The 20,299-nt window shown below is 30.0% G+C and overlaps 1 protein-coding gene across 3 annotated transcripts in view; it reads left to right on the top strand.

The window, feature by feature from the left end:
• LOC126769039 (uncharacterized) overlaps positions 1–20,299 on the top strand; it is a 166,283-nt gene that overhangs the window by 100,014 nt on the left and 45,970 nt on the right. For 2 of the 3 annotated variants that reach the window (XM_050487580.1, XM_050487582.1), the window contains one exon: positions 4,786–4,815. The exons of the other annotated variant lie outside the window; for it this stretch is intronic. In XM_050487580.1, the coding sequence (XP_050343537.1) occupies positions 4,786–4,815 (30 nt within the window). The remainder of the gene's footprint in view (positions 1–4,785; positions 4,816–20,299) is intronic. 3 annotated transcript variants of the gene reach the window in all.

Genomic DNA, 20,299 nt, shown 5'->3' with positions numbered 1-20,299 from the left:
GATTTGAAGGATAAGGAGTCAGTGTTACTACAGCAACAAGGGACATAACATCTTGGTTCCTAAAGTTTGTGGTGATAAAATAAATGGTTAATATTTCTTGTATCGCCAATTTTATGGGCGGTGGTGACCACTTATCATCAGATGGCCTGTTGGCCCGTCCGCTAACCTATAACATAAAAAAATTATCCATTACATCGATAGATATATTATGCGAGATGTAGGTATACAATAAGAGTACCCGAAGTGTTTGTTTTATTTACATACTTACATTACATACTTCAAAATAACAAATATTTCAGTTCTTTATTACGTAAAGCTATAAACCTATAAAAAAATCAGTTCGAAGCTATTTTTACAATTATGTAGCTTTTATGTAACTTCACATGTAAGTATGTGTAAGTCGAAATGATCAAATCTTGCAACTGAACTTTAAACCAGTTCCCAACACAACCAATTAAGCAGATTTTTTAACATACGTACTTTTGCAGCAGCCGATACCTATCTATTATACTAACCATGCAGATATATATAAATTCAATTCATTTTAATACAAGGATTAAGCAAAAATTTGTTTCAAAAAAGATTTGTGTCCTTATCAGTCTTTACAATAAGATTCCTTTGAAATTAGGTTTTAAATAAATGTTTTTAAAAGTTTAAACGATAAAACTCTATTTTATTTATGTTATAAAACGTTTTGTAAATGTAGATTTTTCATTATTCATGGTCATTAACCCGAATAGTTAGCGTTGAAATACAATAAAGGCAGGAATTAAGGAAGGTCTGACAATGTCATGTATAAATATCATGTACTCTTCATTTCCTACCGTCATTGATATTTCCTTCAACGATTAATTGCCTCTGAATTAGATCCGGTTTTATAGAATTTTTTGAATTTTCTTCTTTTTCCTTTTTTTCTTTCATGAAATTTGGTTAAAAATTAATAATAATTAATTTAATTAAATTATTTACTAAAAAAGTCTAGTAAAAAATTATTCATTCATTCAATATGTTCTTATATTTTAAATATTCATTTACAGGATAAACACTTTTATCTATTAACCATTTTTTAAGTTTAGACCTTAAGAACCTTAATGGTAACTCTCTTAAGCTTTTCGGTATATTATTAAATATTTTGTAGCACATTATGTAGCAATTCTTTTGAAAAAGAGCACAGTGGCAAGGTGGGATTAATAACTTACTAGGATCTCTTAATCCAAGCCTGCTTCTAACACCTTTTTTTCGCATAAGTGTGGATATTTTTTTACAAACATGACTACATCCATAATATACAATCCAGCTAGGGTCAAGATTTTGTTAACTTTAAAAATTGGTCTACATGAGTCTAAAGGCTGAACTCCAAAAATAGCCCGTATAAACTTTTTCTGACAGATAAAAGCATTTTTAAAATTAGTAGAATTAAATGAAAGTTAAAAGTTTTGCTTCACAACTAAAAATCAATAAATTATTATCTGTAGGAACCGCACGCGCAATGTCAAACACAGTTGTCACAATCAAAAATATTTGTTAATAATTTCGTGTTTTCAATGGTTTTTTGTGTAGTTTTTACACAAAATCATTAACGTTGTATTTAACATCATAAAACTTTAAATTTAACTTTGTCGTAAATTCGTGTTTCGCGGGTTCCTGTCAAAAGTTTTAAAATGGCGGTTAAAAATCCAACGTTTAACCTACAGAAGTTGTTTATAACCAACGAAATAAATAACAATTGAATGTGGAAAAAGTGGCTACAACATTTCGAATTATATTTATTAGCCACTGGCCTAGATAAGGAGTGTGAAAAGAGAAAAATCGCAATTTTATTACACTCAATTGGTGGAAAAGGTGTCGAAATATTCAATTAATTCAACATTGAAAAAAAAACAAGAATTACTTTAAAAGACTTCATTAATAAATTTAACAACTATAGAAAGACATGCATTTTTCATAAGAAAACTACGCAAACACGAATATATAAACAACTATCACGAATCTAGAAAATCTCATCATCAGCTTAAAATGTGATTTCGTTTAATCATTGGTCCGTGATATATTTATAGCAAATATGTGCTCGAGTAGCTCGCACAACGTCAAAGATTATTACAACGGTCTGATCTTTCACTAGAGAAAGCTATAGCGATATCTAAAACAGTGGTCATCGCGCAACAAAACACAGAGCACATAAATAAAAGCACTGAGTCGTCATCATCATTGTCATAATCTATTGAATATCTAGTGATGAAGGAGGAGTAAAAGGGTGAAACAACACACAGGATAGAACAGAGAGGATGTGCATATTCTGGCGAAGTCGGATGGGTAACCGATTTAGATGAGAATGAAATTGTGAAACATGGTCATAATTGCCTAATCCATATATATACCGATAAAAGTATTTCAAAGTCTCTCAGTTTTATTAAATTGGTCTTCGAGTAAGGCTACAAAGCTTGCATCAGCATAATCAAAAACAGGAAGAAGCAGAAATCTGTGCGAGCATTAAAAGAAAATGTTTAAGACAATGCAAAGACATTAGAGCTGCAAACACTTTCTTGCTGATTTCATTCATATGGCGAGTCCAGTTAAGAGTATTATCAAAGAAAATACCAGGTTTTTAACATGATCACAATAAGGGATGACAATATTGTCAAACATTATGGATGGCAAGGAAGACAAGTCAACTTTTATCTTTGTTTCTGGCAATGTGATTTTATTTTATGGTTTTTTGTTAATTTTAGTAATTGTTTAGTTGTTATTGGTAGAAACTAGGCTGATGTATGTATTATTTTATATTAATATGCTAAAAGTGTCATAACATTGTAAGTTTCTCTTAACACAAAACCTACCAGAATGGTCAAATATATATATATATATATATATATTTATATATATATCAGGTGGAGTAGTCATTTGCCCTCCCGGCGAATATAAAAAATAAATAAATGAATACTTTTTAAACTTTAATCAAAACTGTTATTGTAGTTATATATTTTTTTCTATATTATATAAGTCCTTAAGCAGCTTATTAAAATGTATGTCCAATTCAATGGACAACATTTGTTTTAAATTGTCTTTTTTTTTTGTTTCAATAAAACATCAGTTTTTGTATGTATGTATGTAGATTTTTAAATTTAAATGTTACATTATTTGTTTGAAAAAGATAGGATATTAAATTAAGTAGCCTTAGCAAAGTCTGTGATTTTATTTAGTAATAGCCTTTACCCCTGGATAAATGATTTTTAGGAAGTTTGTGATTTTAAAGTAAGAACCATGAAATGTCATTCTGGTAAGAAAAAAAGTAAGGTTAAAGGCTTTTTTTTATTTTTAGATTGATGATTACTCTTTTAATAATCATCAGTGAACTAACTGTGAATTCCTGTAGTTACACTTAATATATTTTATAGTAACTTAAATGAATTGAAGAAAAAAATATTTTATTATATAATTGTTGCTTAAATAAATACCCCAGCATCTATCCACGCCGCCGGTTATAGTTAATACTGTAAATGAGCAAGTGTACCAATATATTTTTTTATTTTATTCTATCAAACTTAGGTTAAGCAAAACTATTCAACTCACTGAAAACTTTATTTATAATTAATAATTGAAGCACCTCTGTAAACGGTGGTAGGGCTTTGTGCAAGCCCTGGGTAGGTACCACCCACTTATCAGATATTTTACAGCAAAACAGCAATGCTTATGCTCAGTATGGTTGCATTTTGGTTTAAAAGATGAGTAAGCCAGTGTAACTACAGGCACAAAGGACATAACATCTTCATTTCGATTGCGCGACACGCGACTTCAACGCTAAGTTACGCGCCTGGGGAACCCCGCCATGAATCCGTTGTTTTCCAGCGTGAAAAAAAAGAAGACACACAAAAAAAAACTTATTAACTTTAAAAGAGGCAGTTAGTTTAAAATCACAGACAGACACTTCAACTTTATTTATATGTATAGATTTGACAATAGAATACCTAACATTCAAACTTTAATTAAATTTAAATAAATTATGGTCGATTTTCGACCACTGGGCGCTCACTAGTTATTGTTATTGCATCATGTCACATGTGGTGTTTAACTCATTATTTGAAACAGCATTCTGGTTTTCTCATTATTAGACTGAAATGATACATTTTTGTAAATAGTTGCTTGCCTTTTTCGAACTTTAATGTGTATTCCTGTTCATACAGTTATCGGCAAGTAATTTATGACTTTATAAATATTCATTTTTATATTTATATAAATTTATATGTAATTACTTAAGTTTTGACAAGTAAGTCATCTGGCATACATTCTGAGTCAATGAAGAAGTCGTCTGGATTGTACGACGTCAAATGCAAACCAACATTTAATTGCAAATTAGTTTCTCTGTCTACGATTGCAAATGAATACCATTCTACAATTTTTTATCCTACTATATTATAAGACATAACACAGGCACAGACAACACGTCTATGGAGATAGAAATACAAGACAAAAAAAGCATCTTTATATGTTTTTTTTTTGTTCTTTATGCATACTATTGTTTGTCTTATTTTTTTCACAATAAATAAAGTATACTATAATATATAAGGATTTAAAATAAATTACATTTTTAAATCAATACCAAATTAATTTAGGAATTAGCTTTAAAAAAATTAATAATTTCACTTAAACTGGCATTGTAATGTTGTTTCACATTCCACAATAATTTTTCGAATTTAAAAAAATACCATGCTTCATTATTAATGCTGTTGTTTTTAATTGTGGGCACGCAATCATTACCATTATTTTCACCATTTTTTTTTATTACAGAATCTGATCTCACCGGACTGTCACATGTTGGTAAGTGGAATTCATTTCATTTCATAATTATGTATTGTGGTGAATCACTGTTTACGGTGATGGTTAATATAATAAGTGTATCTTACTAGCGATCGACGAGAGTTCTTCAGTAGCGGAGCTGCCGATTGATAAAAAATGAAAAAAAATAATCCAGAAAGCAGTCTGAGATAAAAATGCATACATTATATCATTTATACTGGTACATTAAATTAAATTTGAATGTTAAATTAATTCGAATTATATAAGATATTACGTATTCGTTTGTTAGACGGTATAATAAGAGATGAACCCAAGTTGTTAATTTGCTTTTAATTTCTAAAAATAATTTTTATCTTATTATTCTTAAAATATTTTCTTTTGAGTATGAAACCACCATGTGACGTATCCTACTTTACTACTTCAGGGAGTTATAGTAATACAATAATTTTAGAAATTATTCAAGACATGACATGTCCCCATTAAAAGATAAGCATTATCATTATATCTTTATTATAATACTAGCACTCATTATCTTTCCGTTACATTACTCATAAGATAAAAGATAAATCAAATATGATGGATAAATTTATTACATATCGATGTTTTGATATTTTCGTTAATAAGCAACTATTATTGTATTTAACTGATGTCATAATTTACTAAGTTGTTATGATCGTATATAAACAAAGTTTGAGTTATCTTGTTTTCAAAGAATTATTTGATAAGCTTTTCAAAAAATAAACAATGATTAGCTCCTTACTTCGCGTAAATTTTAAATATGTAAGTATTTTATGTTTTTTTATGTAACATCTATAGGTGCATCTTCGGGATTAGACAGACTCATATGCTGTGACGGAAAACTGCATAACGCTCTCTTATGACGACATGCCTCCACCGCCCCCTCTCATGACGTTTGCCTGGCGCGTATACTATAAGATACTTTGTTGTCCTATATTATTATAACGATAAGAAATATATAATAATTCATCTCGTGTTCAGCGGAGAAGAAAAACATCGTGAGAAACCTGCATGAGTCTAATTTCCCTTAAATTCTATATTCTGTCATGTCATGCCGTTCGTGGCGTGTACACTTATGATAATAATAATAATATAATATAAGCGGTGATAATAATATATGTTTATATTTTCTATATTTAACTCGATACCGATTAAAATCTCTGGTCAGAAAATAATATATAAAAATTGACAAAAAAATCAAACTATTAATAAAATATTTTTAAAAAATGTATGTATTATATTAACCAGTCTTCTTAAATCACGATATATCTACTTAATTTTTTTCAGTTATTTTTTAGAATAGGATTGATGTGGGCACACTGCACAGGCAGAATAATAAACAGATATTTTAAACTTAAAAATTACGCATACTTTTCTAGATAATGAATATAATGGTTAATTTATGAAATATTTATCAAAGTTTTACTTTTATCTGTAGGCGTCACTACCTTAAGATTAGCAATGTCGACAAATGTTTTCAATTAACACGAGTAAATAATTTTCTTTTATACAACAACGAACTCTCATATGGGAGCATCGATCTTTGGCCGCAATTTCGTCGCAATTTATTTGTAGTATTGAAATTGGTACGAGACGTGACCATTTTATTTGGACTATTTTGGAGGTTGTTTGCATAACACGAAACCGTTAGATAACCTGTCAATCAAACGAATATGGTACAGATTGAAAATTGTTATGTAAAGAATTTGAACTAATTTCGAATTCTATTTAAAAACGAATTATCTAATGTAGTTTTTAATTGTATTGTCCATTGTAACTTATAGAATATATAAATAAAAAATAATGAAATTCAGTCACAGTTAATTTTTAGGTGTTACTTAATTGTATAAGATGGGTGCTGTGGTTTTCTATAATTTAGGGAGTATATAGACATAAGCTAGCGTAATGTAAGCTAGTGATGTGTATTTCTTGTTGGATCTTATCGTGTAGACTAAAATGTTTCATTACTTTTTTAATGCTAAATAAAAATCTGAAATATTTTTCATGTAACAATGAAAACAAAAGCCATTATGTAGACGATTGTTTGGCACCAGGTTCAAAATTAAGCTTAGAATTAAATAAGCGATGACATTGAACAGAAACAGAATGGACACAAAAACATCTTCCGCGATTGTATTTTTAAACGTGCCAATCATTTTATCATTTGAATTTAATTTCCTGTTTCATATTTATAAAATAAATATACATTTTTCTTTACGTAATATATTATTTGGGCCACAGTTATGGGACTTCCTTCAAACGTTAAAATAATCCGCAACTAATTCACTACAACAATGCGAAAATAACTAAAATTATTTCCTTAAAATGATGGTTTTTTATGTCTTAAATATAAGATGTTAAACAGAAACGTAACATATATCCTATAATGTAACAGCTATCCTATATTTGGAGGTTTAATCCATGAATAATTTTTTTAAAGCTGCTTTAATTTAACTTCACACGTTATGTAGACTTAGACCTAGTATACCTAATCGCTGATGACAATGCAAGGTATATATCGTGATTGTTTAAAATCACTAAATTAATTTAGTGTGACGTTCCTGATTTTGTTTCTCATTAAAGTGTAATTATCAGGATAATTAACATGAAGAGCTAACTAAACAGGACGGAAAATAGCTTGGCTTGGCTTAAAATTTATTTTGCTAAAAGTAAAATATTAAATCATTAATTCTATTTCTTATTATAAAGCAATTTATGTGTATTATACACATAAATTGTACGATGTTTAAGAGGTGTCGTTATTTGGTTAAAGATAATAATTATTGTGGATTAAAAGAAAAATAAAAAACTAAATTAAAGCACGCTTTAAATTTTCAAAATTGATAAATTTATGTGTACTCAAACGAATCGTTGATATTAAAAGAACGCGGTAGCAAGTTTTGCAAATTAAAAATAGTTGGCCTGTGAATACAAACGACTTCTAAGTTTAGTGGTACGCAAAAACATTGAATAACATCGTCTGCCTGTTACGTTACTTTATGATTAGCATTATTGCATGACACGGCTTATTATTACTAGCATGCGTTTCAATTAAGGTTCATAAGGGTAATTGGTGACGGTGACCTCGGAATGATAGTCCTTCAAGTAACAAACTAAAATACACAGCTGTAGTACGTACATTTTCTTATAAAACTTTTTGTTAAATACCTATATTTTTTGTATATGGTTGAATATGTTTATATTTAAATATAAAATTATAAATATATAGGTAAAAGCCTTTGTGTTGCTTTTATCCGGTGTTAAGTGTGTGTTACAAAAACAAAAAACAACAAACTCAGTTGCTGTAGTTGGAAACGGAAAGAATAGTTAATGCTTAATAATGCCATTATTTGTGAATTAATTTGCCTCGAACTAAAGGCAAGTACGATTTCGGCCATGGCGGCCATTATAAGGAAGACTAGCCAACTGAGCAGGACATATTATCGCACATGTGTATGCGAAAACACAGGTGCACTCTCTTTTCCCTCACTCGCATAATCCTAGAAGACGGCAAATCCGACACGACCGGAAAGAGTTCAGGCACGGGACCAATGGCTTTACATGTTTTCCGAGGCACACACAGGAGAGTACGCTCTTCAAACATCCTCGACTCGAGTGGAATGACTTTTAATTGTGGCAACTCAGCGCAGATTTTTAAGATTTTAAATGTATGCACACGTAAAATCCGGACACGAACAAACGAATTGCCATTGTTTTAACTCTTTTTTTTTTGGCGGTAGCAGTACAAACGTATATTATATATTGGAAGTATACTAGAACACTTTATCTAGCAACTCGCAGTGGAGTTATCTAGAACTTGTCCAGTACTTACATTGCCTGTACGGATTGCTACACGGATAGCTATACATAGGTAATCCCCTGGGTACACCTTTAATTTTCGGGACACACTAAACAGCATCATAGGTCACTCGGTCATACGCTTATTCGAGGTCAACATGCACCATATTATGTCATATAACACATCAGACAGAAAATTTATGACACTACAAAAATAATATTTGGGAACTACGCCTTTCAACGAAAAATATTATTTTTTCCTTATCTACATCACGTTACGTGTTAGTAATCACTAATCAATATATTTATTGTGTTTTTAGATATACACAAATATATCTAAAAACGTAAATATTATGTAACAAATTTAAAAATATGATAATAACAGTAACAGCCTGTTAATGTCCCACTGCTGGGCTAAGGCCTCCTCTTCCTTTTGAGGAGAAGGTTTGGAGCTTATTCCAACACGCTGCTCCAATGCGGGTTGGTAGAATACACATGTGGCAGAATTTCAATGAAATTAGACACATGCAAGTTTCCTCACGATGTTTTCCTTCACCGTTTATATGATAATAATATCCGTTTAATTATGTGTGTAATATTATATATTATCCCTCTCTCGAAACTTCGAATAATTCGTTTGATAAGAATAAACCGTTAGTTCATATTTGCGTTGCACTTGGCATTGAACCAGAAATTAGTTTAACTGTCTATTGGTCTCGCTAATTTGTTGCAATAAAATATATGTTATTATTTTATTTGGCATTATGAGTGCTTCTGGTTATTTTAGTTCCTTAAATTTACTTTGTATTTAGTAGTCAACTTAAATAAGCTGATGAACTTTTAATTGTGTGGGGATAACTACCAACTGTTAGAAACTTTTTAAGCTTCAGGTTTTTTATACTCTTTGTTCGTATCGCACAGAAGCTTTTAAACCATATTTTTATGCAATTATTATATATATATATGAAGATTGCTTCCTGTCCACTTGCTTAAGAGCTTATCGGTCACATACATTCATAATCATACTTTACATCAGTAATAACCGTCCACGTGTCTTTATATATACATGGATAATATTACCAACGATAAAAGTGTATCGTTATCAAATGTAAGTTCTTGGCTAGGGTCCAATAAGTTCTGTATTCTGGACACAAAGAAAAAAAGTGATTGTAGTATAAACAAAGGATTCATGTGTTTAGTTCCTTCAACCCAAACAAATCCTTTGAGTATAAACTGTAAAGGCACAAACATGAAGCTGAATGATTTGATATTTCAGGATGTTTACTTAACAAACGTAATAAATCATACATACGTATATTTTGTAACTCTGTGAACATATATTATTAATATTACCTTCATTTTAATTTTATGCTTGTATTAGGAGGCCGTGCGATAATGCTCAAGTCACCATGATCGAATAATTATCACAAAGCTAAGACACAATCATTTAACTGTAGATTTAAGAAGTTTTTTAGCACATTGTATAGTATCAGACACATTTTGTACGACGTTTTATAATGAATAGTCATCACCGAGCCAAAAATTCAGTATGGACAAATATATATGTAACAAATTACTGGATATTCTACTAAGCCGACAATGCTATTGACATAAAATAAAATATACTTGTAAATAATAATTCAACTCATATATGACAACGCTATCTTACCCATAAAACAAACACAAAATAAATACATGAAAACATCATATATATACACATATTATAAAACTGCAAAATGCGAGGTATTGGATGCAAATCCTAGGTCGGTATATAAAATATAATTGAGTTCGTATTGAGTCTGCCAAGAAATTCCTTAACCATCAGGGCGTTAGTCCTGCTATTAGGGCCGATTAGATTTTGAGATTGAGGAAGTAGAAAATGCATTTGTGAATGCGAACACGGATGCTAATACATCATGCGCAGATAGTCTGAATTTTGGGTTTTAACCATAAAAAGAAACTAATTTCGATGATAAAACTTCATATGATTTTATGCCTATATAAAGGCACAATAAATACGATTTCGGTTCGTACCAAGAAGAATATTTCTGTATTTGTTATCTATATAGGGTATGTACTACTCCTCTCCTTTTTTTAAGAAGAAGGTTTCGATTTTGTTCAACCATTGTAATGCGTGTTGGTGGAAATATTGTAATATTTGTTAATGTAATTTAATTACATATGGCGTCATCTTAAGATTGACTAACAGCGAATGCCTAATAGGCGTTAAACCTTTCTTTTATTATACAAAAGTATTGTTCGTGGGCAATAATGTATAAAAAAGATAGCAGGTAAAGCTAATTGTTATTCGAATGAATGTTACATATGTTAAAACACGTTTTTGAATATCACCAGCTGATATTGAGTTTCAGTTACCGATAGGACGACTAACAAGCAGATAAAAAGAGGTATAAAGCTTTTAAGAAAGGTCTTGACTCGAAAACTATTCGTTTTCTTTCGTACATATTTCGACTTAATTATAATAATAATAATAATGTCCTCCAGACCGATTTTTATAGATTAGCCAATAACGCAAATATTTAAATAACATTATAGTGCACAAGTGTGTGCGCAAACACAGGTGCACTCTCTATTCCCTAACTCTCATAATCCGAAGGGACGGCAATCCGACACTACTGGAAAGAGTTCAAGCACAGGACCAACGGCTTTACGTGCTTTCCGAGGCACGTAAGTGTACACACTTCCAACTTCCAGACTTCGGGCTGCAACTGAGAATTTTCTGACAGAAAACCCAATAACTTTTTATTGGCCCGACCTGGGAATTGAACCCAGAACCTCCGGGTCAGCGGCCTTACATTAAGTCACTAGACCAAAAGGAACTGAAAAAATGTAACAATGGCATAAAACTCAGCGTTTAATGTCCCTAATTTAATAGTTCCTGCGATTAATTGATGGCCGCAATTAATTCTGCGAATGAGATACGTACATAAATGCTAGTATTTTTAAATGTTTTCGTATTTTAAGCTTTATGTTAAATGTATTAAAAACTAGACTGGTTTCCACTACTTCAGGTCGCCTGTAAAATGTTTTGTTTACAGGTTATTTTTGTTTTTGCTACGACGCAATTTGTTTTCCTGTTTTGATGCCACAGCCAATTGAATTGCTAAAAAACATAATTGCTTTTGTTTTCTGTACAACAGTTTCTCTTATTATTATTTAACAAACAGACAGGTTGGCGTGATTGGTGGACGCTTGTCTTTCACGCCGAAGGTTGTGGGTTCGATTCCCACCCAGGACAGATATTTGTGTGCATGAACATGTCTGTTTGTTCTGAGTCTGGGTGTAATTATCTATATAAGTATGTATTTACAAAAGAAAAATTGTATATATAGTATTTCAGTTGTCTGGTTTCCATAGTACAAGCTCTGTACAAGCTTAATTTGGGATCAGATGGCCGTGTGTGACAAAATGTCCCAGGATATTATTTTTATTGTTATTTTTTATAAGTGCTCAAAAAAACATTTCATGAATTGGTTCGAGTTTCAATTTTGGCTACATTAGCTCTAACTCATATTGTATCTCAAGATACACTTAGCCATTTTTATCAAAATCTGTCAACAGAGTCAATAAAGTAGAGTGTATATTTATATGTATCATTCGTTGTTTGAAACTTGTATATTGAAATAAAATATCCAAGCTCCTATAATTTGACAAACTTTTTGTTTTATTACAAATATAACTTGCATAAATGCAAGTTATATTTATAGATTTAGATCGATATAGTTTTCAATTATGATTTTTATTTTCCAAATATGGAACCTTTATTAAATAATTATTTTATATGACGAAAATATAATTTAATATAATCAAAATAATAAAAATATCTAACGTTTTAGGCATACAAAAGTTCGTGGTGCAATAAGTTATATGTAAGGTTTCTGTAAAAAATAAATAAAACTACAGTAAACCATTAAACTTTAATATATATTATACATTTACATAAAAATGCATGAAATAAGATGTTTTGTATTAAACGAAAAGTATTATCTCAAGAAATATTTAGAACAGACACACTTTAACAATTAAAGTCATCTTCATAATTTGTACAAGACGAAAAAAGAACTGATGGTCTGAGCATGAGCAGCACGTACGTCCAGACATGCTTTCGCGAATGTTAATTTTATAATACATATTTATGTATCTATTTAAAACGTGAAGCTGTGATAACTATCAACTCTTAGGTGTTTCTTGTTGATAAAAGCAATTAGCAATCATTAATATAGGTAATTAATTTTTCGAGAAATGTTTGATCTTGGAATTGGCATATGAATAACATTTTACGTTGTTCTTATTATTTCAATAGATAGTCCATAAAACCGACCATAAATTAAAAGAAAGTTAAACTTGCAATTAGAATCTTCCATTCGTTTATTCTATAACTTTACTTCGAAGCGAAAAGTATTTTATTTACCAATTACCATTAACTTATATCGGGAATATATACCAGCAAGAATAATATTAAAAATAAACGTATTTAGTTTAAAATCCATGTGATGTTAGAGAAAAGAATGTGGTTAGAATATTTCGCAAAACATTTCAGAGTTTCCGAATAAACAAAGGCACACTCGGCCGCGAACGAAAACATACAGATTTTATAGTCGTTGAAAAAAAAAGCATTCGTTTTACAGATACATACAATTAGAGAAAAAATACAATCAAATACGCACATATTTGATATTCAGTCAACGTATCTGACAATCAAGGTCATCTTAGCTGAACAGGAAGAAAACCCGTAATGAATAGCGATTGTTTGTAGTATTGTAAGTTTACTAGACGTAATATTAATGGCGTCATATTACGTTTTTTGTAGTGTAATTGAATATATTAATTTGCGCTATAAACCTAATACTAATGGACGCATTTTAATCTTGTTTCTGTTTTTATAGAGAAAAAAGATGTTAATTGGTAATATATCTTTGGCTGTTATGGAACATTAAATAAATTATAAATTATTATTTTTTTAATTATAAATTGTTTATTTAATGTAATTTATTATAACAAACATTAAGTAGAATATTAATATTGCATATTTCAGATATAAAACAGTATATGACGCTATTAATAATAACCGAAGAGGAACAAATTGCATTATTAACGGATTAACCATGAAAATGCTGTATTGATGAGCGCGTTGCTTCAGAAACAAATGAATGCTATTTCCGTACAAAATAAAACGTCACCTCAGTGAAAAGACACGATTGTAAAGTAATCTGTAACTAATATTTTGTGAAGGATATGAATTACGCAAGCACTTGATGTTTTTCATGTCTGAGGCTAATAATGTGTAAGATACTTCTATGGATGACTATGATCTAGATTCTAGAATAATTCTAATAATTCTACATTTAACTTAGTTTGAGATTGGGTTTAAAAGTGCATCAAAATAAACTAACACTAGTTATTATTTTTCTTAGTAAGTAATGCATATTTTAAAGATTTTGTTTCATAAATAGTTCGAATATTTGTTGATATTATTTGTGTATCATTATTAAGTAAACAATAAAAAAACATAAATCAGTGATTTTATATTATTTTAATTTAAGCCATGGTCAATCGGTTTGATATATTATGCAATTTATAACAAAAATGTAACCCTCTGAAATAGTATATACGATGACGCTAAATACGTAACAAGCGTGGGATGTTTTCTTACCGCCAATGTCATAGACTGATACGAGTTGAGACGCAATTGTGACATTCTTTGGAAATTGTGTCAGGGAAAAGTAATACCTATTACGTTGAGTTAAGAATCAAGAAATATCGAGTCGAGTGCGTACGTTGTGAATAGCAATATCATACGACGACAAATTATTGACGTCTTTTTAATTTCGTTATGTATAGGTGGTATAGGTGTTATAATATTAAGGTCGAGGGCGACAGTTTTCAGGTGATTCATTTGCTTGTAATGTATTTATTTATTTGCCTTAAATAAATGAAGAGTAAATTATTTACTACCTTTAAAAAAATATAATTACTTTGCCATAACTTTTACTGGTTTTTCTTACTTATCTGTTAAATAAAAAAATATTAATTTTAAAGAGTAGAACTGAAACAGAGGGTGTTATTGTTGTTATATGTACTTAATTTTTTTATCAATAAAGTATTATTTGTAAAACTTGTGTGGAAAAAAAATAATCATTAATGCTTTTGTATTTCTACCAATGTAACGCATTCATTAGAGTAAATACTTGCGAAAGTCAATCAATAATAATTAATTAGATAACAAATATAATTAGGGTTATTTCCATAATAAGACCAAGGTTTTCAAGACGTAATTAACTAATGGAAGGTCAATTGACATCTAGCTGTATTATGTTAAGGACAAGGGTATGTATTTCTGAGGTCTTTAATATTAACCTATTAGTAAAATGTATTATGAATACTAGATTCATAAGTTTATTTCAATCTTTTAATTAAAAAAAAAATTGTGAACCTACAAGAATATCAACAACTTCCTTAACTTGTATATATAACGTAATTGTAAGGTCTTAAATAATAACTATTGTAAACCTAACATTAGATCATTTTGGTAAACTGGTATTAGTTATTAAAAAAAGCAAAAGAAATGCAAAGAATGCTATTAATAACAGAAATGAAAATAAACTTTTAACCTCTGTTTAAAACCATTGCGTATTGTAGAGAGAACGTTCTTGGCAATAGTAACCATTTAAATAAATATAAAACCTTTATCAAGTCACAATTACTCAATGAAACTTATTACTCATTAAATAAGTACTTTTTGGATAAAGATGCTCGGATTTAAGATAGGGTTTGATCAGGAACAATAATTGTAAATATTAACCATATTTTAAATATGACTTATTTTAATAGAGCACCTACGTGATTTTCTTACCCTTTCTTCTCACTTGAGGCTGCTTTCCGAAATGATGGTAAAGTTAAAATAGTCGCTACCACGTATATACTCTGTAAAAGTGTGCCTTTGCGGAGTCGGTCTTTTGTTTCTGACGTAATTCAAATATTATACCTACGTCATTTTATGAGCATTATTAGTACACGCAAAATAAAACGCTAATGGACATATTGATATTAATATATATCAATGTTTTGCGTGTGATACAACTTTTAGCTTGTATTGAATTGTAAAATACATTACACATTAATTGCAATTATTTATCGTTATTTTAAATGCGGTTTCTCTATTTTTAAATTACCCTAAAGCTGCGACTTAAGAACATTTGTAATGCGTGATACGACTTGCATGTTCTAAAACAAAAAAAAAACTATCTTTTATTTAGGAAACCTCTCTTGTTATAGAAATTATAGCTTTACATAGACATGACTTTCAAGTGCTGTATTTTTTTTACAAGAAAAATAAGCGTGAGTAAATTATATAATTAGTAGGAAAACATAAAAGTAACTATGTTTAACAATTAATTTATTTGTTTTGTTCCAACTGATGATGAAATGAAAATTTATAGATAAATTGGATAAAACGTATTTATCGATACATGGGGTTTTAAGGAAAAAAATAATCTGATATTAATAGCAACAACACATATTGTTTACTTGTAAAATATGTATATTGTGAAATATTTTTTTGCTATCTGAACTATCTGATAATTATTTTTATTATCACTTTACCAATACAATTAATTTGGTTTTCTTCAAAGTGTTTTTAAGTTTTATCTGTACTCACAAATCATTATGCTTTTATTTTCATTAATAGATAGGTATGTTTGGACAGTTATAAACAGGAATGAAATATAACCCGTGATTCGTGGAATAACTGAAGAATTTGTACACATTTGTTTCAATTAAAACATACCACGAAGGTAAATCTCAAACAATGACTAATTGAAATGCGCAATATTCTTACATTGACGGAATAGACACTATGCAGACGCCAGTTTCTTTGAAACATTTCGCTTGATTTGCGAAGACAGATACGAGTTAGCGAAAATCATTAAACACAACTATGATCTTGGATCACTAAACTTGCTGTGTTCAAAGTTAGACCTTATTCCAAAGGATTTTGATTTAATTTTTGAAATTAACATATTTGTTAATATACTGCAATCAAAAACAAACAATCATTCGAACGTACATTAAGGAAAACCGTGGCTTGCTTCCAAAATACGCACACGTTTTGAAGGTAGATTTTATCGTCCCATATGTATATTACAGTACATTTAATGTGGAAGCTCATTGCTAAAGGCGTGTTTATTTATAGCTTACAATTAAATTGATACTTAATTTTCTTTTAATATTGCGAAATTAAATTAACTAAACGTAAAATCAGATTAAAATTGACGAAATAAATTCATATTATAGAGGAATAAGAATATTTTGTAGTTCAATGTATTTTCTTTTATTTTCTTCCAAAACAAAAGGTCTAGTCACTTCTACAGTAATCATGGTTATTATTAAAAATATATATATATACTTATATACATATGTTCAAATAAACTGAGTAAATCACATATCTGTTACTAGCGCACAAATGTTTGCTTACAACCAAAATCAAGTAAGCACATTTTGTTTTTGTCTAAAGCTTTTCAAATGTTTGTTTACTGGATACACGTGATTATATAAAATATACCTTTATAATTTTACAAATTATAAGAAACACTGGTGTACAATATAATAAATAAAACATTTACCTCCAGATATATTTTATACAATATCTATTTTTTTTAACATAAATTAGACAATTTAATTAATTTGTGAATTTCGATCATCCTTTCGTTGCCAACGTTCTTGTATGCAAATAATAGTTAAAATTATTTATAAAGTGAAATCTAAATTAAATTATATTAAAACTACTGGTACCAATCAGTCTCCGAGTTTAGAGTTAATAACTTTATAAATAGGTCGCACGTGCATCGAAGGGCCACTCTGCAGTTAAGGATTGGGTTGTATGACGTCAAAAGTCTCTCTGCCAATGGTTATTTTTATCTGATTTTTTTTAGAACGCATAGAAGTGCATATACTAATCGTATTGCGACATAAAGTGTATCAATACTCTAATTAGGGTCAGTTATCGTATGATATCGTATATACATATGTACGTGTAGGTTAATCTTTGAAGTTGCGTTGCGTAAATAGAGGTTGAAGTCAAAAAATAATGATCTCCACCAATATTATTCAAACCCTTTAAGTATTTATATAATATATTAATATCGTAATATTTTATTCCAGAAGCATTATTTATAGGATAATAGATCGTTGATTCTTACAAAGAAATTCCATAATATTGTATATATTATGTTTATGATCTATTATTATTATAACTTTTTAATATTATCTACGTACATTTAAATGAGTATATACACCTATAGTATATACACCTAGATATGAATACTCAATTAGCCGTAAGGTCGGCCTTTATGTAAGCATTAGCTATTGTAACGCATCATCAGTCACTTAGCCCTTGCTCATAGTAAAGGATTATATATAGTGCCGGAGCCGCCCCTATGACGTCAATGCTGACATTTGGGCTGCGCCTAACCGTTTATATGAAATATTACGGGCTACAGCTGATTGTGTAACGGCACGCTGCGTTTCGCTGGGTTATATGCGGAATCGTTAATTAAGTTCATAAATTAGGGCCTTTTTAAAATTAGATATCAATGATAGAAAAGTTAAATAAATAGAAGAGTAGTTAAATACCACGTAAAATACACTAAAATACATGGATTAAATATATTTGCTCGTAAACGCGACACATTAACAAACATCTTTAAAAATAATTAAACTGTTACATGGTCATCATCATCATTTTAGAGAGACTAATCGTAGGAGACGTCAATTAATACGATGATATTAAAAAATATCAACAAAGTAATAGCTGGATCAAAATGCAGTTCTTATCAATATAAAATATGTAATTCTCAAGATATTAACAATAACATCCACGCGAACATTTAACGTCCATGCGACCTGCAAAGTGGCCACGACTCTAAATGAAATGAGCTGTGTATAATGTTTAACCAAAAAGATTTGTACCAGTCGTTCCCAAAAACGCTGATTGTATTTTCAAATTCGGCCAAAATGGTTTATAATATCGTTACGTCATCATGGCATTGGAGCGCAAACAACAAATCAAGATAATCAATATTTATAATTTACATAGGTCTGTCTATATTGAATATCAAAATTGTTAATTGATTTTACGCTCGTAAGATAACAATAAATTTGTTTCTTTAAGCAGTAAGCTTAAGATGTTCTTGGAGCTTACATATCCTTCGTTCAATGTTTTAATTCATTGTACTTTATAAGCAGCACTTATGTGCATTGTCATATTGTACAAATTAAATGTGCAATGAATAATAAGATAGGAAACAAATTTAGACGTGTCCCAGACGCCCCAAATGCGTCAGTCCGTGCGACCGTATAAACGAGAGGACCGTTTTATTGTGAGTCATTGAACCCAACGGAAACATACAAACACGCAGGTGAACAAACCCACTTGACTTAATATCGAAAAATGAAAACTTACGTTTGTTACGGATTTTCTTAAAAAGCTCTTTGTTTATATACTCGTACTTTTTGTTTTATTTATAAAGCTTACATTTTCAGTGACATGTTTCAGATAGAATTTATAATGAAATAATTTGAAATATTCGAATCCAGTTTAGTTCGATGACCAGTTCAAAGTTTTTTTATCTGAATAATTATTTGCTGAATTTTAAGACCATTTACTGTGCGTTTGTTTTATTCGGATTAAGTTTAATTTTTAAATTCGGATTAAGTTTTTCTTAAATATTGATTGGATTAAATATATGGTTTGTGATTTTTGAAAGGTTATACTGTTAAATTGATATCAATGCAAAAATGAACAGTCAAAATAAGAAAGTTAAGGTATATCATTATATGCTGTATATGTCTCTGATGTGTAGATATTAATGCTTCGTTGTATATAATTTTCCATTATTACTTTTAGCAATATTTATATTCCAATATAAATCAAATATTTAAGAGTATTAAAAGTATTTTTAATAATCCTAAATATTAATTAGATTGTTTAGCCTCATACATTTATAATCCTCCCAATACGTTATACAAACAAAGCTGAATGATTTTAGTTTTGTATGAAAATATTTCAAATGCAAACGATTAGAATGTTCTAGAATTCAATATAAACTTCACTGCCATTATCTAATTCTAAACTGAGAAATGCCGCGGGGGCGTTTAAATAGCAGGGAGTCAAATCGCTTAAGATCGAACTTATGTAATTGCAAAAGGACAAAAACAGAGCCTATGGATTTTTTTGTTAAACGCTTCCATCGATCCAAAACGCTAACACCCTCGAGTCTTTGCAATTGCGTCGAGAGATAGCAGCGCTAAGCGCTTTCTATAGAATGTATCACGGCGAGTAATCTGAGGAATTATTCTCCCTCATTCCCGCTTCCCCCTTTCCTTCACAAGTCTACGCGTGCTGGCTCTCAATGTCACTGACGTACTGTGACATCAATTCCATCGCGCACGAAGAAATTTGGCACTCTTTTCTTTGTCGCACCACTAAAAAATTGAATTATTTACCAGCACACGTGTTTCCCTCCTTTTACAAACTGGGGCACGGCGGGGGGGGAGGGTGGCTAATGTAGAACATTCTTCTCCACTGTACTAGTCGTCGTCGCGTTTGGACTCCACTACCACTTACCATCAGGTGGAGAGGAGTCAATTGCTTTTCCGGTATATTAAAACA

Source organism: Nymphalis io, chromosome 6 (assembly GCF_905147045.1).
Source record: "Nymphalis io chromosome 6, ilAglIoxx1.1, whole genome shotgun sequence".
Classification (NCBI taxonomy): domain Eukaryota; kingdom Metazoa; phylum Arthropoda; class Insecta; order Lepidoptera; family Nymphalidae; genus Nymphalis; species Nymphalis io.
The sequence above is the reverse complement of the archived record's forward strand: the minus strand, read 5'-3'. Positions and strand labels throughout refer to the sequence as shown.